The following is a 23,198-nucleotide window of genomic DNA, read 5'->3' on the forward strand; positions in this document are numbered from 1 at the left end:
GGGACCAAAAGACGCCATATTGGTTTCAAGAGTTTTCGGCGATAAAATTTTTTTATCGTTTGATATTTAAAATATGGCTTTGTTAAAGCGGAAGTATTTAAATTAATGGAACATCTTATGTTACTTGTGACAAAGCTGCTACAAATAAGTTTTAAGTTTTTTATTCAATTTTGGCAACGACTAAAACTGTGATACTGTGCGTGCGCACTGTTATTGGCTTTGTAATTCTCTTGAATTTGTGTGTGATCCCTGTCTTAAGTCATTTTTAATTGTAACGAAAAGTAATTTATATGGCATAAAAGCTGATGAAACCAAAATGGTGTATTTATTTCGGTTCCTATATCTCCCGTTTTTTTTTTTTGTTTTTTTTTTTTAAAAAGCCGTATACGAGCGTTGCGATCGCGTGGAAAATGTTTCCAAGCAGCGTTGCGGAAGCAAGAGGGAATGGGCTTGCGCGGCTGCCATTCTTCCTAGGCAATCCTGTTCGGGAATTGCCGTTACGGGCGGTTCGCTCGCCCGGAAAACCTTTGGATTGTTGGGGGGGCTTTCATCGGCCCCGGGGAAGTGTCCCTGTTCCTGAAATATCCTGGAGTTCTCGTCAGTTTCTGTCCCGGTTGGTTGTCATTTTTCGAGCAAATTCAGTTCGTTATCTGGGCAATATACAGCTTGCTGTTGAGGTGGATCCAAGCAAATTATGATTGTCATTTGGCGGTTGAAAGGTAGTTCGTAACTTATGTATGGGATAAATTAATTTTAGAAGTGTAAAGATTATTTACATAATTATAATGAAGTTCTTTTAGTCTTATGTTCTGCAAATTTTCTCTTTTAAAAAGTCTTAAAATCGTACGTTTATAAACACATTGGTGATTATTTTCCGCAATGAACCCAATATAGGTAAAATTTATAAACCGTATTGTTTTTACTATGTTAGTCTCCGAAACAAAATGTGAGAATTATTTTTTAAATAAAAAATATAGATAAAAAAAACATTTTTCGTTTTTGCTAATTTGTATACTTCAAGACCGCTTGTGAAGTATTTTTATCTAAACAAATTTTTATATCCTTTGTTAGATACTTCGGCGCACCCTTCCCACTGAAACGTTACTCCTATTACACATTTTAGAATTTGTTATTCCATTTTCTTTTTTGTTTCACTAGTTTCGTTTGACTTCGATCATCTTACTAACTTTAGTCTTTTTTTTTTTTTTTTTTTTTTTTTTTTTTACCGAAATGCAGTAAATTTTTTCTTCCATTGAATTTTATAAACCTTGCGCGTGATTCATGATTCACAAAAGTTAATGAAGACATTGCCCGAAAACCTAACTTACTAACTTCAATTTAAATGTTCTAGAAACTCGGTCTAGATATTATATTGCCGCTAATAGGGCTACTTTCTTTTATATTTGCTCTGTTAGTAGGAATAAGTTTTAGGTTGTGTGTGATGTTTAATTTTCGTGGAGTTTTGGTTGGGTTGGTTGTCCAGTGTAGACTCGGATTGTTCAGATTATTAAGACTGACTGTAGACAGATGAGGGTATCCAGTTAAAAGTGGTTGAAGGGAAATGTTTTTCGGAACTAAACCTCTTTTCATGAAGGAGGGTTCTTGTCTTAAATAAATTAACACAAGGAACATGTGTGAAATAACGTTGTTTTTTTCCCACAATAGTTTGAGGATTATTTACGATAAATCCATAGGTTTTGGGTTCTTGTGACATCTCACAGGTAACGCTGTTTCTAATTAGTTTATAAGTGTTGAAATACCAATAGTCAACCTGTTAACAAATTTTTCAGAAATTCGTTTTTTTTTTTTTTACGCATATGTATTTTAACTTTGGTAGGGATGGAATAAAAAATGAGGTGGGGGTGTGGTGTTGCTTGTCTCCCTCTGGATGCGCACTACTTGCTATGCTAAAGTCAAACTTGACTCGGGCAACATGCTGTCCTGGCAGGGGTGTCCATCCCCTCCAATGATTGCGCATTCTTCTTCCCTCCCTCCGTTGAACCAACAATCATTCCCCCCTCAAAAAAAAAAAACTTACCTACGTTTTCAATTAGTGTTGTCGACCAGGTGGTCCGGAGGTTCAGGGGTCCTAACTCAGGAAATTATTGAAATTTTGTTTATCAAAATCGTGTTTTAGTGCAAATGTAACACTGGAATACCAAGCGAATTTTTTTCACGTTAGGGGAAATTGTCAAGTAATAAGACATTTATAATTTTTTTTTTCTGATTTATACACTCTCCCAAGTGTTTGTTTCTCTCCCCACCCCCCTTTTTTTGACAAAGTGAAGTGAAAAGTTAATGTGGTTTTCATTGCTTATTACAACAATAATTTCGGCAATAAAGGTTAATTATTCTTGCATTTTAAAAATCTGATTACTAGTATAATTTCAAGTATTTATTCTTTTATTATTAAAGTAAAAATGATTCAATTTTATTAATAAAAGTATTTATAATCATTTCGTCAATGTTTTGTTATGACGTTGTCACGTTAAACTATCGTCCGTGAACCGACTTTACGGACCCAATTTTTTCCTCCCTAAATGTCCTGTCAACGGCGCAGTTCGCGCCTGAGCCATGGTGTCGGCGCCAGGCGTCCGCGCCGCGACAGGATCCCGCCTCGCTGATTGCTGAGTGGCGGCACTCGGCGCAGTGAAAGTCTGGTGCGGGACAGCGCTTTTACTCGGGGAAGTGAAAATACCGTAAGAACGGAGGAGAGGTCGCAAACCCTGGGGTTCTTTTCTGACCCCGAGAGAGCCGTAAACTGTCGGGAGACGGTATTGTGCGTGGCACTTAAAAAAAAACTTAACTGCCCCCTCGAGAGTTGTGCGTCGACGGAAGACGTTGCTCTTTTGTGAGCTTTAAATCACTTAAGTGGTCGGTGTTGTGGTTAATTTTAGGTGACAGTAGTAATATCTTATTTCCGTTTTTTAAAATGTATTTTATGGTATTTTTCCATTTTTATTTACGTAATTAATTCATATAAAAATTATTACATACCTTTATAGTTTAACTATAGGCTCTTCGAAATGTATTTAATAAATTTAAAAAAATACTCGCAGGTAATTTTTTATGAAATAAACTCTTTGTGCTGGGATTGTTCACACACACATTCTAAAACATATTAGACATTTTTGGTAGTGCTCAATTTCCTTCGAAAAAATAATTCTTCATTTAATCAGCGACTTCTGTGAGACTTCTGTAATATTCGAAGTATTACTAATATATGCAGCAATACAAAAACTTTTACTAAATGAATTCGTAAACACTATTTCGGAAATAAAGGCTGCTACAAAAATTTTCTTGAACATTTCTGTTTGTATCATGCAAGTACCATATGGTACTTGATCGGATTATCTACATAACACTTGTACTAAGTTGGGTAGGAAAGGAGATTTTAAGAATAATTATCAATTATAGTTATTTCGCTTGTTGGTAAGTGATCAATCTGTGAGTTCTGGTACTGGAAACAGCAGTGACATATTTTATTGTTACTGTACTTATAGTTGTGTAAATCCTGTACAATATTCTGTTCTCTTATTGAAATAAATTCTAATGAAATGTTGCATACTTAAAATTCCAATGCGACCAAGGTTCTAACTAAATACTTCCGACAGCTTTTTTGTACTTCTTTTAATGTAAAACTTTTTTCTTCGAATTTTAATTTACTGTATTAATATGAGTACCCTAAAGTTGGTTTAATATTACAAAAGGAGCCTCATAATTATATATTACTGAATTAATAAGTACTCCTACATGTTCAAACCAAAGAATCAAGATTTTTACAAATTACCTAATTCAGATACGATGAAAGTATTACATAACATGTAATCCAGTAACGGCAATTAAAAAATATGCCACGAGTCTATAAAAATATTTAAAAAAAAACTTTCGGCACAACCTAGAGGCGTAGGTAGATTTCTTCTGAAACATTCTTGAAATTTGTTTAACTATGTTCTCCAGTATTCCAAAATAATTCGATAATACGATTTTTAAAATTCAAAGCATTCAGTATTAAACAACTCAAAACTTTTGGCATACTGTGCCTACTAAGGCAGTTATGAATTTTATTTAACTTTCAAACACCATATTTCATCGCTTTCAGTAATACACAGTCGAAAAAAAATTTTGAACGAAGGTTTAAAATAATGTTACATGTGGGGAAAACAGCTCCGGAAAGGATAACCCAACTAATTATATACAGTTTAATTTATTTACTTACATTTACAATTTAATAATTAAGTTGCAACAGTTTAACTGTTTTTTTCCCTAAGTTAATCAATTTTTCATTAGGTTCGCAGTAAACACTCCCCACTGGAGCTGGAATATACAGTGGCTCTCTCTACCGCTCGTCTCTTACCGCGCACCTCTGTCCCGACACACTGCCTCACTACTCGCTCGTTCGCCGCACACACATCACCAGGTTGTTCTTTTCCCGATGCATCAATCTTCGTCCACACGGAAGTCCCCGCCGCTCGCCGTCCGCTATCGCTCGCCAAGGCGTCACTCGCCCTTCACTGCCCTGATCGCTCCGTGGATTCACTAGTCTCGCACTCACCCGTTTGGCGTCGCCACCAGCCGGAGGTTGGCGTCATAATTTTGTATACCTGCGAAGTTCCGTCCTGGAAAGGTCTGTAGCCCTCCTGAAGTGTGGGTCATTAGAATACCCGACTTGACGCTCGAAGCTTCCAGAACAATGGTGGACTGGTTATGCCACTTATGCGAACGGAGGTTCTGGGAACGTGCCGAAAACTCGAGAGACAGGGAGAGAGGCTGCGCTCCTAATCGTATTGCCGCAGAGGGAAGGGTGCTACCTGTCCAGGAGGTGGTGGGGGGGTTCCCCTGAACCCCCCCCCCCCCCCTCTATCCGCTTCGCTGGCTGGCGTGCCAGGCCGGCTGGCCTGCTTCGTTGCCTCACCTCCAGTATCCTCGTAGCAATAAGTTTGAACGAATTTTGTAGTGTACGCATTAAGAAAATTTATATATATTTTATTTACATCCTTGTTTTTTCAACCCCTCGCAGGAATAGTTACTCATCAAAAATTGTTTTAGCCAAAAGTTTTAGATAATGTTGATTTTTACGATAAATAAGGTATTTAATAGTTTATCTACTAAAATACTTTTTGGTTTGTTTTTTTTGTCCTTCGACTTTTATTTCCACCCCTTGCAGTAATGGTTGGTCGTATAAACTGGTATTCCAGATGAAAGTTGTAGATACAATATTCAGAAAGGTTTGCAATAAATAGGAACAGTTTTAAGTGTACATGGTATGGAAATTATGAAATTAATTTAGATTTCAACCCCTGGTTTTTAAATATCTCTTACATCCATAGTTCGTCGTACCAAAAATTGTGTAGACAGAGTTTTAAGTCATATGATATACAATCTATTGGAACTGATTTAATGGTGTACCTACTAAGGGAATTCTGAATGAATTTTTCAGTCTTCCAACTCCAGTTTATTCCACCTCGTGTAAATTACAGTTAGTCGTATGAAATATTTAGGCAAAGGTTTTTGGTAAGGAGTAACGAGCAATATTAACTACGTTGATTATAAAGCACCAAAGTTCGCAAGATGTCATCAACCCAATAACTTGAAATTGTATAATAGTACAAAACATTTATTCCCGAGCTTGTGATAATTCATCTTTATCAAGAAACCATAATCAATTGTAAATTTGGTTTTGAAGTGTTATTTCATTTCACAGAAAAAAGTGTTGTATTTAAAAAAAAAAGTAGGCTTTCTACGCACATATATCCACATGTGTTTTCGGATCACGTGACTTCGAATATGGAACTCGGAAACGCAAGAAGTTGGGATCCTCTGTCGCTGTGTTGTACAATATATGTAGGCTATTCATCGTTTTCTGTTGCAACTGTCTCGACAGCCCACTGTGTTCATTAGTGTTGTGATATTGTTTCTAAGTGCTTCCGTGGAATTCTCTGTGCTTGACTGTATATTTAACATCTGACAACGGCTGATTTTGGTTTTTGTTTTCTGTGTGATTGTGTATTCATCCTTTTGTCTGTTATTCGGGTTGTCTCTTGACATTACCAGTGCCAACTAGCAATGGTGTCATGTCCAAAATGATGATTTAAATAAATCCTCCCTCCATTGCGGAATCATTCAAAGAACGCAGGAATTTGAAATCCGTTTAGTTTTTTTTTTTTTTTTTGACGTGACAACGTCTAAGAAATCGATGAACGCCGTCTGCACGCACGAAAAAGTGTCCCGTAACGTATATTGTCCCGTTACTGTGTCCCGTTACGCTCATTGTACGCTTGCGCCGCATCTATCTCTCTTCCACTCGATTGGAACAACCATCGATATGACTTTTTCGAGGCACATTAAACTTGAAACACTCCCATTAGTTTCCTACTTTTCCTATCATCGTCCTATCCTCAACAGAATAGCACAGATTGGAAGAAGTTAAATAGCAAACATGTATAAAATTTATAGTTAAAATAATCTCTTCGTTAAAGTAATAAACATATTTGAATTAATGAGTACAAATAAAAGTAAATTTATCAATTAAATAGTAGATTTCATTTCACTCCTTCTTTGTATCCATGCAAATAGTGATAATTCAATAAAAATGATACAATTTTATTCATAAAAGTATGCAATCATTTCATCAATGTTTTGTTATGACGTTGTCACGTTAAACTATCGTCCGTAAACCGACTTTACAGACAACCAATTTTTTCAATCGTGTATGATATTTAGGGACGGGTGTTTGAAAACGTAGTCGCGGTTCTCGCGTGGTCCAGAAACTTGGCTAGGCAAAGCGCGGAGGTATTCGTACGCCGCGGCGGTGCGGGCAAGGCCTTGCAGGAGGAGGGGGGGGGGGGGGCAGCAAGTGAAAGCTGGACTCCCCAGGAGAGCGAGTCAGTCACCTCCCGCGCCCCGGGGACCGACCTCGGCCGGCGACGAGTGTGCCGTGACCCCGTTCACCCCGCGGAAACAAACCACCCGTGGGAAACCGAACAACCGACTGCCCCGCGTGGATTGTCGAGGGTTAAGGGGGTGCCTCCCATTTCAGGTCAAGATTTTATATTTACGGTAATTACAGACAAACTTGTAGACTTTTTTCAATTGTTTAACTTTCACGAAATGGAAAAAATATATACAGCGCATACCTTTTGCATTATTAGCTGCCAAAATTAAATTTTTAACGTTTTTGGATTGTACAAATAAGGAGAATTTAATTTAATTGCAGAACTGAAACTTTTTAGGTATAACTGCAATGCCACTGGCTACTTCATGCTATATTTTGCATTTCTATCACAAAATTTCATTTCATGTTTCTTGGCTCTCAAAATCGTAACAAATTTGAGAATTTTGAAAGGCCAGGTAAAATTAATTAATATTTTCTGAAAGAAATTGAAACCATTTCTTGAAGTAGCCAGTGGCATTGCAGTTAAACCTAAAAGTTTCAGTTCTGAAATAAATTAAATTCTCCTTATTTGTACAACCCAAAAACGTTAAAAATGTAACTTTGGCAGCTAATTATGCAAAACGTATTGGCTGTATATATTTTTTTCATTTCGTGAAAGTTAAACAATTGAAAACGTCTACAAGTTTATCTGTACTTAATTTAAATATAGAATATTGACCTGAAATGGGAGGCACCCCCTTAACCCTCCCCCACTAACTTGTCCTCCGCGTGACGCACCCTTCTGCAGGGGCGGCAACCCTTGTTCTACACCGACGCACCTGTGAAGTGAAATGTTCTTCATTGAATTTTTAGAATCCCATTCATTCATTACATTACGTAAAAAAAATTGTCCCTTTAAGAAACGCTATATTCTTAGTTTTTTTTAAATTTCGACACAAATACGACGTACGTTAATGGTTGGCTTAAAAACGTTGCTTTAAAGAGTTTATTTTTCCTAATATTTCCGGGACACCTCCCCCCCCCTTTTTTTTTCTGGGGACTTTTACAACCACCAAAAATGGGAGGGGAGCATTTGTTGAACCCGCTCTCCCAAATATTAGGTCTCCGCAAAGTCTAGGGCCACATCTGGCGCAGGATTGCTTTTCTAAAGCCAGGCGCAGGATGCGACACGACATTTTGTCCGAGAGTTGACGTATGGGGAGATGCTGGGACGATCAGAGCATTAGAAACGACGTTAATGAGGAGTATGTTGGCAGTTAAAGGGCTGTGGAATCCTTACAACTTCAATGTTTTAGGTTCTCTGAATTCAAGGGTTTTACTTTATTATGCATTTAATGTTCAGTGTGAAAATGCTTTGACGTGATAAATTCATTCGTTTATCTTGTTAGGTAGATTTCCGAGAAATACTACCTATTTTTAGCCGTAACTTCCGGATTTTTTCTATTTGTTCGGTTTATCGTCCATAGACCTCAAAATCAAAATTATATATACATATGGTCACAATAACTGCCGTAAATTTGTACAAATCAAATCCAAACTGATAAAAAAAAGAAGAAATCGAAAATCCGTCTAGTTAATGGGCAAAATTCGACAAAAGTGTAAGAAACTAGGAAGGGTTTTTGTAAAACAGAAAACTCGTATATCTCCCATAATATGACGAATGTCGCTTCCTTTTGAACGTATTATAACACGAAGGCGTAATACCAAAAACTTTTGTCTAAATATAGTTTTGATACAACCAACCATAACTGCAAGGGGTGGAAAAAACTAGGGTTGAAGACAAAAAATCTAAAACTCCCTTAGTAGACACACTAGAATCTTTTCAAATTTTTTGTAAATCTTATTTTTATCTAAAAATTTTGTTTGAAACTATTTTAGGTAAGACTAACCATTCCTGTAAGGGTTTTAAAAAAAATTGGGGTAGAAATAATTAAATCATAATTTCCGTACCATGTACGCTATAAAATATATTCTGATTTATTGTGATATCTTAAAATATTATTTACAACTTTCGTCCGAAATATTTTTTTATACGACCAAACATTACTTTACGGAGTGGAATTAACAGGGGTTGAAAGACTATATTAATTAATTAATTCTTTAAAAAGTACATATATCTGTTCAAACGGATTGTGAACCTTATAAATATTATTAAAACTTTTTTTTGAAACAATTTTAAAGAAACTAAGTATTACAGTAGAAACAGGGGTTGAAATAATGAAAGAATAAATAAATACTTCTTTTAGTATCCAATTCGTTCGAATGTATGTTAAACCATGTCAATATTATTTAAACCTTCGTCCCAATATAATTTTTATACGACTAAGTATTAGTAAAAGGGATAAAAAAATAGTAATTGGAGGTAAAAAATTGCGTAACTAAATTCTTAGGCATAATATGAAATTTGTTGTAAGCTATCTAACGCGGATACATTTAGTTTTAAAAAAAAATATTCTTAACATTTTCGCTGCATAGAATATGAGAAAATGTTTATCAATCATTTTGAAATATTGGAAATCGTATGGGATGTCTTGCACATTAAGTTATTAAATTGCATCAGAAGTTTATATAAGTTTCCATAACATTTCCAGAAGAAATACGTACTTTGAAATCTACCTACGCCTGTAGACTGTGCCAGAAACGATTTTTTTTTCCTTGACAGTCAAAATATTATTTGCGCATCCCCCTCCCCCCTCCCCCTCCCCATTCTCCCTGGAGACATGTGCGAGTTGGGCTGTGTTGTAATTTTTCCGAAGGAAGTTTCCAACTTGCATTTCGTGTGTCCCGGCAAGCTGTTTTGCTGTGTGAGAGACTTGGGGACTTGAGTACAAATAACCACGTTGGTCTTGTAAGGTTGGATCATCGAATAATGTTGTAATGAAACGCCATATTAGTCTTACTCCGCCCCCCCCCCCCCCCCCCCCCCTTTTCCCCAGGAGAAGCTACACAGTGATCATTATCCGCACATTCACGGTACCATGCATCAGTTTGTTAGGAATATCCCGTGGCCCTGTCTTCAGATTGACTACGTTCCTCTTTCCTGGCCACTTCCCGTCCTTGATAGTTGTATGCAATTAACTTTTTTCTTAAGCGTTCTTTGGGTTTATTTTTGTCTAGGTCAGGCATCATAGTGTATCGAATGTGAACGAAAGGAGATAAAATTACACAACGTGACTGCTTATTTCTTTTTCTCAAAGTGGTAACCTTGAATTTGCCCTTGCTGCAACGTGGTTATTCCTTACACCTCTAGTGTCACGTTTTTGCTATCAGGCTTTGGATTATCTATAAGACTATTTCGAAATTAATTTAATGAAGAAACTTATTTCACTAATCTTGTTACGAAATAAAAGTTTTTTCAAATAAATTTTGAATCAATCTATATTTTAACAGGACTATCGCCTTTTTTGTAAAAATAATGGCACAAACATTATATAGATTAAATTTAAGTACGTAGCCACGCAAACAGCGAGATGTAATCAAATGTGATGAGCGACGACGTACAGTACGTAACAAACGTTGGAAAGTTGGCGAGTCATTTTGGTTTCGAAAGAGGAATTTCGGCTCATTGTTTTAAAGTACTTTTTTTTTCCATCTGTGCAAACTCTCTCTAACGAGCGGACCCGGCGTGGAATGCTATGTACACGTGACTATCTTGCAGTTATGCTGAACATTTAACGAGCTCATCGCAGTTAACGACGGACAAGCTAACTAACTACTTCCGCTTGCGTGTGGTATTTGCTTTTGGAGGCTCGTTTATAGAAGTCTTCTTCAATCATCATGCTTCTCTTGGAATTTACTGCAGATAACGTGCTCAATGTGATGACCCGTAAGGCTCCCAATACACGGTCTGGCGATTTTGCTAATTGTTAGACAAGATTTTATGGTTTTATTTTTAGGCAAATTTGGTTTTTTTTTTATAGGGAATTCTGTTTTATTGTTTTTAATTTTGTGAACTCTGTTTATTAATTCATAAAGACAGCATCATTTTCAACAAATACACTTTCTTGTTGCAGTAATACTTATTTATCAAAACAGTGTCATTTTGACTTTATACATATATAATAATTTGTACTGAGCATTTCAGACTACTGGGAACCATACAAATAAATCCGCAAGTACATGTACGTTTGAAAAATATACCAAAGTCTTAATGTAAAATTTTTGTTGAAATATAACAAAATCCAATCTAATTAGTACATACAGTTTGGTAAAAACCCATGCTAAATAATTTACATTCATTGCATTTAATATATTGAAATATTACGTTTTTGTAAGGAGTTGAGTTTTGATTACACATGCTGATAAACTTCATGATTTTTGGTTGCATTTAGATTATTTATGGTGTATTAGTTGGCATTTCGGTGTTATATGGTGTATATACATGCTTTTCGATGTTATTTTGGCTTTATCGCAATTCACCATACAATATTGCCCCCACTAATTACTGGTAGGAAATTAAATTCGTGCGAAGGTAGTGCGCAGACATCAGCGAATGTCAGTTACAGCTCACAAGTTGTTTCGCTTGAGGATATAGTTTTATTATTTTATTTTTGAAATTTTAATTTATAACTAAACAAGTGACAGTCTTATTGTATTCGTGAGTGAAGGTGTAACATGTCACCTAGGTAATATGTGTTCTCGTGATGTAGATACTTATGATTCGAAACTCTGACCTCGGACACGAAATTTTACTTAGAATTCTTTAAAAATGATTCCGATCGTGATAAATACACGCAAAATGTGTTTTCAATTACTTTTACGGAAATCGAATCTCACGCACTTTTCGCACTCCCTGCCGGAATCGTAAAAATATCGTGCCACCATCATGCGCAGAGAGCAGGACATTTGCTACGTCGACTATCGAACCATTCGATTAGCAGGAAAAAAAATAATTATGAAAAGTCTCCGATAAAAAGCGATAGACTTGAGAAAATAAACCCCTGGTTTGAACCTGATTTTCAACAAGGAGTTTTCTTAAAATACGTCTCATTTTGTTAAAATTATTCAAACTGTTAATACGATAACGTTCCCCTTCGTTATAATTGTGAATTTTGGTACGCGCCATCGCTATACATCGTATCACCGACGACAGAAATTTTCCGTTACACATTTCCGACGCATTCGTGAAATTACTCCCAACAAATGCCATATTACCGAGAGCTGAGATATTACACATAAAATATTATTACAATTTCGAAGATTTTAAAAGATATTAACAAACAATAAGGAAACAGCAATGGCAAGCGAGTGTTCATAAAAGTAGACTGGTTTCAAATGTAGCTCGTAGCGATCTGACTAGTCACAATGATTTTTATTAAGGATATTGGTCGCAACTAGTGATTTAGCAGACGAGTATCTCTGTTAATTTTTCACGAAAAATTCGACTCTACATTGGTTTTAGTGCTGATCGAAATATGAATAGGCATATATTCTACCGCACGATTCAATCATTTGCTAAAGTTTTGTCCACAGAATTGTTAAAATCGGCGGGTACAGACAGTAAACATGAGTTTTTTTAAAAATTTTTTTTTTTTTTTTTTTTTTTTTTTTTTTCCAAATTCACAGGGCTCAATTCAATGCTGGGTGGTTATTAGGCACAGTTGATATTTTCATGAACTAGTCACGTAATTTAAAACACTCGCTGCAGCGAAACTTGCCCGTACGAAGTGTTGCGAATTTTTGCAGCCTTTGTGTCATTTCTTCGATTCTTGATGCGTTTTATCAGTTCTGCTGGCAAGTTTTACAATGTAACGCAAGAACACAACAAATACAAGACTAAAAAAAAAAAAATAACTACGTTTTCAATTACTCGTTTATAAATTACGCAAGAAGAAAAAACTCAACACCAAGCATCGGCTAACTTTTAACCTCTTGCTTTTATGTCATGCATATCTGCCGTAGTCACGAAAACGTTTAAAGATGAAAACATAATGTGTTTAGAAGGCTAAGATTTTCTTTCCATCAAACGCCTCAAGTATTCCAATACCGCCCAGTGAAAGCAAATCACGCTTTCAAATTATTTAGAATACCGCACGTTTTCGTAAACAAAACAAAAATCAAATATCGAATGAAGGAAAATTTTTTCTACAGTCTTGAAGTTTCAAGTCTTAAGTCTGTTGATGTGTTGGAAACATAGTTCTCTTAAGTTTGTTTTCGTCCTTGCGCTCTTGCGTTCCTCATGAGCCCATCCTTGGGGGTCGCGAATTTGGTGCTGCGTAGCTTGCGTGTGTGCAGTTGGTCAGGAGTGCTGAGGTGATCCTTAATAAGGGCTATAATCAGTGTACGCAACACTTGCTTGCGTTGCTTGGTCGCGTGTGTGTGTGCCGTGGCAGTGACGACTGGTTAGTGTCTGTTAGTTCTCTTACATCATGGTCGCGGCGTCCGGTTCTCTGGATGGAAAGGAGGAGTGTTGGTCGACGTCTTGCATCGCTGCATGGACTCGCTCGTTTGCAGCGCTTCTTCCCCTTCCCCCCCCCTCCTGAAACCACCACCATACCTTTTCCTCACCGGTCTCCCAGCTGATGTTGCTCCCGCCTCAGTCGAAATTTTCGGCCGACATTTCAGTCGCCGTATCGAGGATATTTTCTGAAGCGGCTTCCCTGAAGATGACTGCCGAAACTTCGGAGAACAATTCTAGGCTTCCAGGAAAAAATTATGTCAACTTTTTACTAGGATTATTTTCCCCCTAACGGGATTGGAAAACCGCAATGTTAGGTCGTTAAAAAGTTTAACTGCAGACATTCTATCAAGTGAGCAGGATCTTCCTGTTAGCAGACGTTTGACTTTATCCCACTTTGGCCATTTTTTTAAATTTATAATACCTTTCCTCTTGTGGCCTAGAATTGTTCTTAGCCCCCGACACGGCTATAACCCACAACGTTGCCGTGAGAAGTGAGTTTTATCGGGGTACACCTGTCCATTCTACACGATTATTTCCGTCGGTGCTCCACGTACCCGATGTAAAAGAGTCTTGAGACGCAATTCATTCGTACATACACAACCCACAATCGTGGAACCTAGAAGAAACCTAATTTGTGCATTGGAATTCGGCAAATAGCCTCCTAGCCTTCTATTGAATCCCCGAATGATTTCAGATTTCTGTGGTTTTTAAAAACCACTCCACACAAATGCTGTGGAATGGTTCCTTACGATCATCGGCGTGGATACATTTACAAATTGGGGGGGGGGGGGGGGACATTCAAGTTATTCAATTGTAGAAAATGCTATTGTAATTTATTTTTTAGCTTGTGACTCTGATTTCCGCAATAGAGCGGTGTTTCCGGTAAGCATTGAATATGCCACTGGTAAAATAATATTTTGGGGGACTGTCCCCAATGCCATAAGTTGGACACATCCTCCCTGCTCCCCTCCGGATTCCACGCTCATTTCAGATTCCTTCCACGATACAATTTTTCTCCGTAGTTGTGTGTTGTTGTTTGTAATGACCTCGCTATTAACGAGATGGTCCAAGTAGGAGGCGCGCTGGTTGACTGGGTAAAACACACACCTCCCAGCGAGACGAACCGGGTTCTATCCTCGGCGGGGTCGAGCCTGGATTTATCGCAAGTGGGGAACTTGGTGGACGTTGCCGTGGCCTGTGGTTTTTTTTTTTTTTTTTCGGGTTTGCTCCCGTTTCCCCAACCAATTAATTACTTCGCTGCTCCGTACCCCATCCCACATCACTCATTCTCCAGGCTGGCCGGAACGACAGGTCTGTCCTTCGGGTCCTATTAGTGTTAGCCGGCTCTTGTGAGTGTCAGCCCCATTTCATCCACGTAGACCCTGCCTCAGGTGGGGAAACTACATGTTGAGATTCAGTTTTATTCCAAATTAAAATTGAAATTTGGTCCAAAAAAACTTTTGTAATTGCACATCTTGAGCGCATCCACTCAGCTGTGAACATGGATATTATAACCTCTGGGTTTCCGTTCCAAGTTGTCACTTACTATACACGTGGTGTGAATTCCAAGCTCAAGTATAAAAATTAAATGTGCAAATAGTAAATTTTAAAGCACAGGCCGAGTGGTGTTGCCAGCAGGAGTGAGCGACCATTCGTAAAGCCTCTTTTTTTTCTCTCTCCAGCTGATGGTCTACGCCACGTGTGCGGGACAGCCAAAAACGTTGGCGCAGTGTTCCCTCGAACCATCATCGGGCGTGGTCAAGCACCGAATTCCGCAATGTTTTGGGCGTTGAAAAAAAATGGCGACGGCGTGGTGGAAATGATTTAACTACGTCGCAAGCATGCCGTCTCCTGACAATCCCTTACTCCGTGATTGCAATGGTGATTGTGTGTGTTTCATAAAGTCGAAAACTTATAAAATTAATTTATAAGTTATAAAATACATTCCAGTAGTTAACTTCTCTATGAAACAGATTTTGCTTATGTCTTTTATATCACTGTTAAAATTATGACTAGCATTATAAGTAGGTAGGCTACATGAGACTACAACACAGTCTATGGAAGTAATGTTAGGATTACACTGGTTTCCACTTGTTTTCTTTTTCGGTACAAACTCGTGATACTTGATCAGTCAAGCGAAGAACCTTTCGGGTGTTTTGCAAGCACGGTTCACTCTGGCTGAAACTGGCTACTGCGCAGCATTGGCCGGCGCTCTACCTCAATGTTCACTATGTTCGCGATGGCGGCGGCAGGTTCCGCGGCCCGCCCACGTGACTGCGGGAGGCGTTGCTCGCTGACGCTGTGCAGGCGGGAGGCGTGACGTCACGCCCGCGCGCGCCAGGCACCGGACAAACTCCTCCCTCCCTTCCTCCCTCCCTGGCTCTCTATCCCCCCGCAACCTTCTTCCAACTTCGCGTTCTGGTGCACGCGCGAGGCCTCACCTTGACATTTCTCCTTCTGCTTGATGCTGAGTCACCTGAATGCACCTACTCTTGCTACTGGTTAAGACTGGTTGCAAATTATCCAGGGATCTTCGTTAACTTGTTAATATTAACCTCTACTACAGCCGTGGGCGACTTTCTAGCTGCTGGCTCGTTATGACCGCGCGCACATGCGGATCCAACGCTCGCTTACTTCCTTCCAGTGAAGCTGAAAGTTGGTGTATATTCTGGGTTGCTGCAGACAGGGAAATATCTGGAAAACAGAGGGAAATCAACGAAATTTTAATTACCAAGCTAAATAAGTAATTTTAATATCTACTAGTGTGATACTTTGATGTCTTAAAACCAGACCGTGTTTTATTCAGATATTCATGTGCACTATGAATTACATCTGTTTTTGTCATCAGCCAGTAGAAGAGAAACACCCAGTGACTCGAGAAATCAACTGTGTATTTATTTAATGTTTTGAAGCACAATAAAATGTCGATAGTCATTAGTATGGACACAGTCGATAATGTATTGTTTCGAATTTTGGTAATATATTGTGGTTTTAAATTACAGGCTAACAACGTTGGTTGCGTGGCATTAATGGAAATGATAACATTGCAAATTGTTCATTATGCCTGAAAATATTTTAAGATGTTTACATTTTTAAGTATAGTTGATGTGTGTTTGGATAAGTATTTTTATTTAATATATTTATCTTTCAAAATTGATGAGACAGAGAATATATTAAGACAGGGAAATTTCAGAGAAATTGTTTAAATTAATAGATTGGCAATACTGGATTTTTCTAATCTCGTACCATCGTTTCTATGATTCGTGACAGGTATTATAGTAAAAGTAAAACTCAAGTTTCATAGTTCCAAAAATAAGTACTAGTTGTACCCTGTGTGTAAACCTCAGCGCAGATATTGTTAAATTAACTATGATTTATTAAGTTTTTCCACTTCCAGTATTTTATATCTATACTAAACATTGTGTCGGACTAAGTAACCTATGCTCTGCAACTTAAAATTATCCATTTGAACTGCAATAACAGGACCTCTGAGGACTTATGAACTCTGCAACGAACTATTTATTTACTGTTTTTTTAAAAAGAAAAACTATCTTAGCGTGATTATATTTTATTTTAAAGAAGTTTTAGCTTTTTCATGCTATTGTTGACGTTCGTGTTGTGTATTATCTGCTGCGTCTGGCAACGAGGCGTTAGCGCAGTAGGACACCAATCAGCATCCTGTATTTTGATTTTAAGGATGATTAAAACTATTTGAATGAACAGTCCTTCTGATGGCGTCTCTAGTTAGATTTAGCAAAGATTCTGTACGACAAATCGTTAAGTGTAGATATACAGCTTAACATCTAGTCATTTACTGGTGCTAAACACTGGAAATAAAGTATGTGGATGTAAATAGTTAGGGTTTTACTACAAAGTATTGCGCCTAGGAGTGACATTTTATATGTGAAATGTACGCAGTAATCCACAACTATTAAGTATCATTGACAATCGAACACAAACTGTTTCAACTCATACATTGTTTATACCGCTCTCTCAACAAATTTATGATAATCAGTAAATGGAAAATTACGAAGACATAATTATTTGTGTATTAAGAGTGTCGCGTAAATAGCGCAATTGCAATAAAATCAGTATTTAACAACGGATTTTCTTATGTAACCACTGAAACTATCTAGCCAAAGCAAAATTTCTAATTTTCTGTGAATATCTTAAGTGTTTTGCTAAAACAAACTTTGACCGAGTCAACATTTCCATTCTCTGTTCGGTACACATGTGCCCAATTAGTCATCAGTTAAGGGTCCCGCCTCGTCAGGGGTGTATGTGTGTTAGTGAGGCGGGATGATAAGCGCGACACTCGATGGCATTTCTAGCGCGGTGTCGCCTCTAAGCGCAAGTCTCTGAATTGGCGCGCAGTATTTTCGTCGTCACAGGATAACCGTGAAATTTGAGCGGTGACCGCAACATTATATGGCAGAGAAATGAAGATAAAGGTGTAATGCAAGTCCCTTAAGTGCTTTTAATAATCTGTACTGGTTGTTTTACGCCTAAAAATTACTCTGAAAACATGCGTTTTAGTCATTTTAACTCTTCTAGAAATACAGTTTAAAAACATGATACAAAATTTTAAGTACTTTTCGGGCCTCAGCGAACTCTTAAATGCTTTTCGTAAACAAACCCCACTCGGATATCTTAAGTAGTTTTGAAATCGCGTTTTTCCTGAAGCACTGCGCACCGTCTGTGTGACCAGGTAGGCGGGCCCCTTAATTATCAAGAACTTCTGTAGCGATATCATATAGCTTAGTTTGCGTTAGTAAATGCACAGTTCATGAATTAAATAACTGCCATTTAAAGAGACTATAAAACAAATGATAATTCTGAATCAAAGATTATGTTCATTGAGACCTACACAAAGAGTGTATGGTATAGCACCAGAACTAGTCGATTGCCTATAAATATTGTTACCTAAAACATCTAAAATTGATTATATTTATGTATATTTCGCTACGTGTGATAAAATATAAGTGCAAATGTGTACACTAAAGGTCTTTGCAACACACACTGAATTTATGCATATCAATATAATTCCAGAAGACTAAAGTACGTATAATATAATTTTTGAAGCACAATACACGGATAGTTATACGTACAGTGTGTACATTGTACAGAGTGACGTAAACATAGTCTTCTGTCTATTACTGGGTGTAAAAACGCCACAACCAATTTCTCAACTGTTAGCAGAGCGACGCGCGTTTATTTACGAGCACTGATAACAACAGGAAGTAACACTTGACAGAGCAACAGTGGCAGAAGAATACCTTTACCATTGTTACTGATTTTGTTAACTTTAATTTGAGAAAAGTTCCATGACACGATTGAAGTGAGAAAATTGGTAAATCCTTACACTTCGCTTTTTATATATATTTTTTCGTGTGGGGGGGGGGGGGGGGGGTTAACTAATGATATACTTTAGAAGCATCGAGCAATTAGCAAGCAATTTCGCTCAATGTAGGAAATATTGTGAACTTTACGTGACGATTGTGACGATTGTTGATTGTCATTTTGGGTCATGGTGGGGTGTTGGGATCGAGCCCACAACCTTGGCCAAAAAACGACATTAACGTAGTTCTTCTGTTAACTTTAGATGCATCTTGCTATTTGGATTACGTTAGTCTCTTAGCAGCCAAACCAACCCGTGATCTTTTGCCGTTACGAGCAAACCGTTAGTTCATTAAACTGCTGCAAGTTGGCGAGTGTTCTTAACGACCACGTAATTTCGTTGTTGGCCAGTTTTGCTGTTTAAATGCCCATTGTTTTGCGAAGTGTTCTTGCGGAAATAATAGTAAGCACTTTTCAACTTCGCCACGCCACTGATCCTTTCACCTCTGTGACTGTACAGCGTAATATGCATTTGTATTTCATTTGAACCATTTACGTACGTCTAACTTTCAATGTGAAGTTGGCTTTTGCGTGACGAGATTTCCACTCATCTCGATTAACGAAGAACTGGGGAAGTAAGTAAAATAATAGCTAAGGTCTAAGTGGCCACCAATATATATTGAGTGAGAATTTATATATTTTTTTATGAAATTTGTGATATTCACATACTTTTGTAATACCATAAGAATAGTCACCACCCTCAAGTTGGTTTGGTTGGTTTGGCAGTCTTTGTGGCTTTTGTTCTAGCTCTTTTAATTGTGTCAAAAATGCAAATCTGTCGCTAGTTCAATGCCTAACGCTAAGGAGGCGATCGGGTAGGCCTATTAAAGGTGTGCGTTCCTTGTATTTAAAAATACATTGTGTCATGGACGAAACATGGACCAAAAATTACTAATAGTGTCATTAAATTTATTATGTACCTCGTCACACTCCCATCATACCGCAACTAAATTCATTTCATAATAAACATCGAGTGCTGTCATCCTCCAATACCGACTTTCGGCTGTTGATTTCGGTAGAACACAATGTGATTATAATCTTCGTAGGAACTTCAACATGTCTTGAAGCGGGTGGTTTGGTGTTGAATTGGCTGGTTTTTGTTAGGTTGGTATTTGTTACAGATTTTCGCCGCTGCATTTAGAACGTCTGAATTTTTGTTGTATATGTAGTTGGTGAATTGCAAGTGAAATCTGTCGCAGAAAAAGATACTGCTTTCTAAATGTGGTAAACTTTCATCGTTATGAGGCCGTACAACAGTCGCATAGTTCCATTCTATTACTTTTTATAGACGCTATAGCTAAGCTACAAAAATTATTCCCAGCCCATTAGAACAGTTTGCGTAGTTAGTTAGTTTCTCCGTAATTTACAAATAGTTTTGTTGATTATAAACTTTGTCACTAGCTCTTTTAGTTTGCCTTTCGTGTTTTTAACTAGTAGCACATATATTTCCCTCTTGTAGACAGTAACTGTACTTAAACTATAGGTACCTATTGAGATTACTTATGCGTTAACTTTGGAGTTCCATACCGGTTAGGTCACTTGGAAGTCCTTTCCGGTAATATCGGCAAAGTTGGCGATCTTTGAGTTTTATTATTCAGTAACTTCTTTGTAAGGCATCGGTATACACATGATCTCTGTTTTGATTTCATATAAGGGAGAAACGAAAATATGCTTCACGAATATATGTAACATTATGTACTTTGTAAATAACAAATATTTTAGTTAAAAACGTGCATATACATTTGAAATAGTGTTAAATTAAAGTTATTACAATTAAAAATTTACTGATAAAATATTATACACAAAATAAGTAATATATAGTAAGGTAAAAACATATCTTAGTTTTCTACGTTTTTACTGATGCTCTGAAGATATTTAACAATTTATTGTACTGAACAATTTTATAGTGCCTAAAGTTTTCAATATAATGAAAGGTTATTCGCTACACAATTAAAAAATATATAGGAAAGTTAAGGATTCGATTTTTATTTTGGAGACAAAAATTTTTAACCCTCAATCGTATGGAATGGTAATTTTAATTTTCTTCCATTTTCTTTATTTATAGGACCCGTGATATAAACTGAATTATAATAAGAGAGATGATTTAAATTCTGCACAAAGAGGAAACAGTTGTTTATAATACAAGAAAAAAAGGTCGACTGCTCAATCTAAATCTGTAGGGTATGAGGTCTATTGCGCGTTATAGGCTCGTCAAAGGCAAGTGTGATTAAAATTCGTTTGTGGTAGTAGCTGCCAGTAGTGCTTAAATAAGAATGCCTATAATATACAAGTACGATTTTTAGTGATGCTTACTCAAAGATTTAGTGTAACCGTATTTTCGCTACCCTATTAAAGGGAATTGATAAGAACAGAGGGACGTTATATTTGCTGTATAATGCTGTAAACAGTTACCTAGACAATAATTTTATTTCTGTTTAGCTAATTTTCCAGTATTATATTAAAAATAATTTATATGCAATAAAAACTGTGGTAACCATTTTGGCGTCTTTAGTTTCATATCTCCCTTCCTAATCTGTCCATCAGACATCTAGCTCGTATGGGGATGAACTAGTAAGTTTTTCGAGACTAAGTACACACATTGTTGTGAATCAATAATTAAATTTGTGTTAAATTCGTTTAGGTGTTGTATAACATAAAAATAATTACGTGAATAGGCCAGCTTTTTTATTTGTGATATTTATATATTCTATTTAATTTATAATATGACATACGGTAGTCTATACTTAAATATCTAAAATTAAAAAAAAAATGCAAGATGATAAGAAATATTTGTTTAGCTCGGAACCTTTGACTTCAGAGCCAGATTTAAAATTGCCCGGTTCTTTTTCTTGGTTACGATTTTGAAAACTGTCCGTAAATTCTTAAACGTGAATTCCAGACAAATTTCCTGTTACAACTTTTAATTTCGTGTATTGGTACATGTATTAGTTGCGTATGTGTGCATTATTTTTATAGTTCGTGTTTTAGATGTGTACCGGTGGATAAATTTATCACTTGAACTAAACTCATTTAGAAACTTTTTTTTCCTTTTCGCTCCGATTACTTCGGGCCTACTGAGCAGAACCGTAACGGGGACATACAGACAACCGAGGATAAAGCGATGATTATTTACAAACATTTTTTTTTTTCCCCACGACTGACTCGGCATTGTTCCGACTGCAGTACGCAACCCTCCCCCCACCACCGTGTAACCGCGGTGCTTGCGAATCGGGGACAATGGTCGCGGGCGACTTGGCGGGGGGTCCCTCGACGGGGGCACAACCAGGTCTGCTCGCGGCCTCGGGAGACGACGACGACGTCGATGGCGCAGCTGACTGGCGACCGGCGCCGCCGCGCCGCGAGTCCTGCAGATCCTTCCGAGGATGCGCAGGATACGCGGGACCGCGCCCACCTCGCCGTGCAGGACAGGTTCGCTGCTATTTTTTTATATATACCTACTTCCTTAAGGCACGTCACGGAAAAAAAAAATTATGAGAACGAATTTATACGATGCGCACGCACCAGCAGGCAAAAAAATTTCACAGGTTGGAAAAAAAAAGCTGAATAAAATTTTGTGTGATTTAAATCTTACACTTTAGTGATATTGAATACTGGTCCATATTATCAAAATATTATTTATTGTTAATATTAGTGATATAAATTGTGTTTAAAAGTTTTCAAAGTTCATTTAGATAAGTACGTTATGTTCCGGCGTGTAAAATTTGTTTGCATCATAAATTATTACAGAATTATTTAATTAATACGTTTTAAAACTAATTAGATTAAACATTCAGCATATTTATTGATTTTCATTATTAAATATTAATTTAAATGCAACTAAATTATTTTACTCAAATAAATAATTTTATAAACTTGTTTATATGTATATTTTATCATGAGTATTTATTTAACAATTTTAATTTGATTGGATTTATCCTTTACCAACCGTATTTATATCACTTCAGACCTTTAAATTTAAATTGATTAATTATTTGCATGAAAAATTAGTTTTTTTTTATTACGCCAAGTAATTATTAACTTCTAGCTTGCGTACACGTGTACACACGAAACACTGCCTGCAGATCCTCCATAGCGTTGGGCCAACCCGATGCCAGGATACTAAAACCATACAAACTGTGTATGAATGCAGGCAGCATTTTCTTTGTATTCTCCCCATACATATGCTGTAGAATTTACAGAATTTTTATTGTACGTTTACCAAAATAATCTCGGCGACTGGTTTCAAAAATAATTTCTTACTTTGTAATCTCTTTGGTTGAGACCTCTCCAACCGAAAAATGAGTAGGCTTGTATCGTCAAGGAATTTATATAAGCGTTATTATAGATGTCTATTTTTTCTGCGTCAGAAGTTTTCATATGATAATCAAAAACATTCTGGGAATAGTATAGATTTTCGGGTAATTTAAGCGGCAACGGCAATTCTTAGTTCATGAATAGCTCGGAAAATTTTCACTCCCATTTGAAATTAGTTAATTAACGTATATA

At 37.1% G+C, this 23,198-nt stretch overlaps 1 protein-coding gene across 3 annotated transcripts in view; it reads left to right on the forward strand.

Moving 5' to 3' along the window:
• LOC134528244 (PTB domain-containing engulfment adapter protein 1) overlaps positions 1 to 23,198 on the forward strand; it is a 141,749-nt gene that overhangs the window by 39,872 nt on the left and 78,679 nt on the right. Inside the window, exon 1 of one of the 3 annotated variants that reach the window (XM_063361685.1) lies at positions 21,914 to 22,121. The exons of the other annotated variants lie outside the window; for them this stretch is intronic. Coding sequence (XP_063217755.1) covers positions 22,015 to 22,121 — 107 coding nt within the window. The 5' untranslated portion in view covers positions 21,914 to 22,014. Of the gene's footprint in view, positions 1 to 21,913; positions 22,122 to 23,198 lie in introns of those variants that run through there. 3 annotated transcript variants of the gene reach the window in all.

This window comes from Bacillus rossius, chromosome 1, assembly GCF_032445375.1.
Source record: "Bacillus rossius redtenbacheri isolate Brsri chromosome 1, Brsri_v3, whole genome shotgun sequence".
Taxonomy (NCBI): Eukaryota; Metazoa; Arthropoda; class Insecta; order Phasmatodea; family Bacillidae; genus Bacillus; species Bacillus rossius.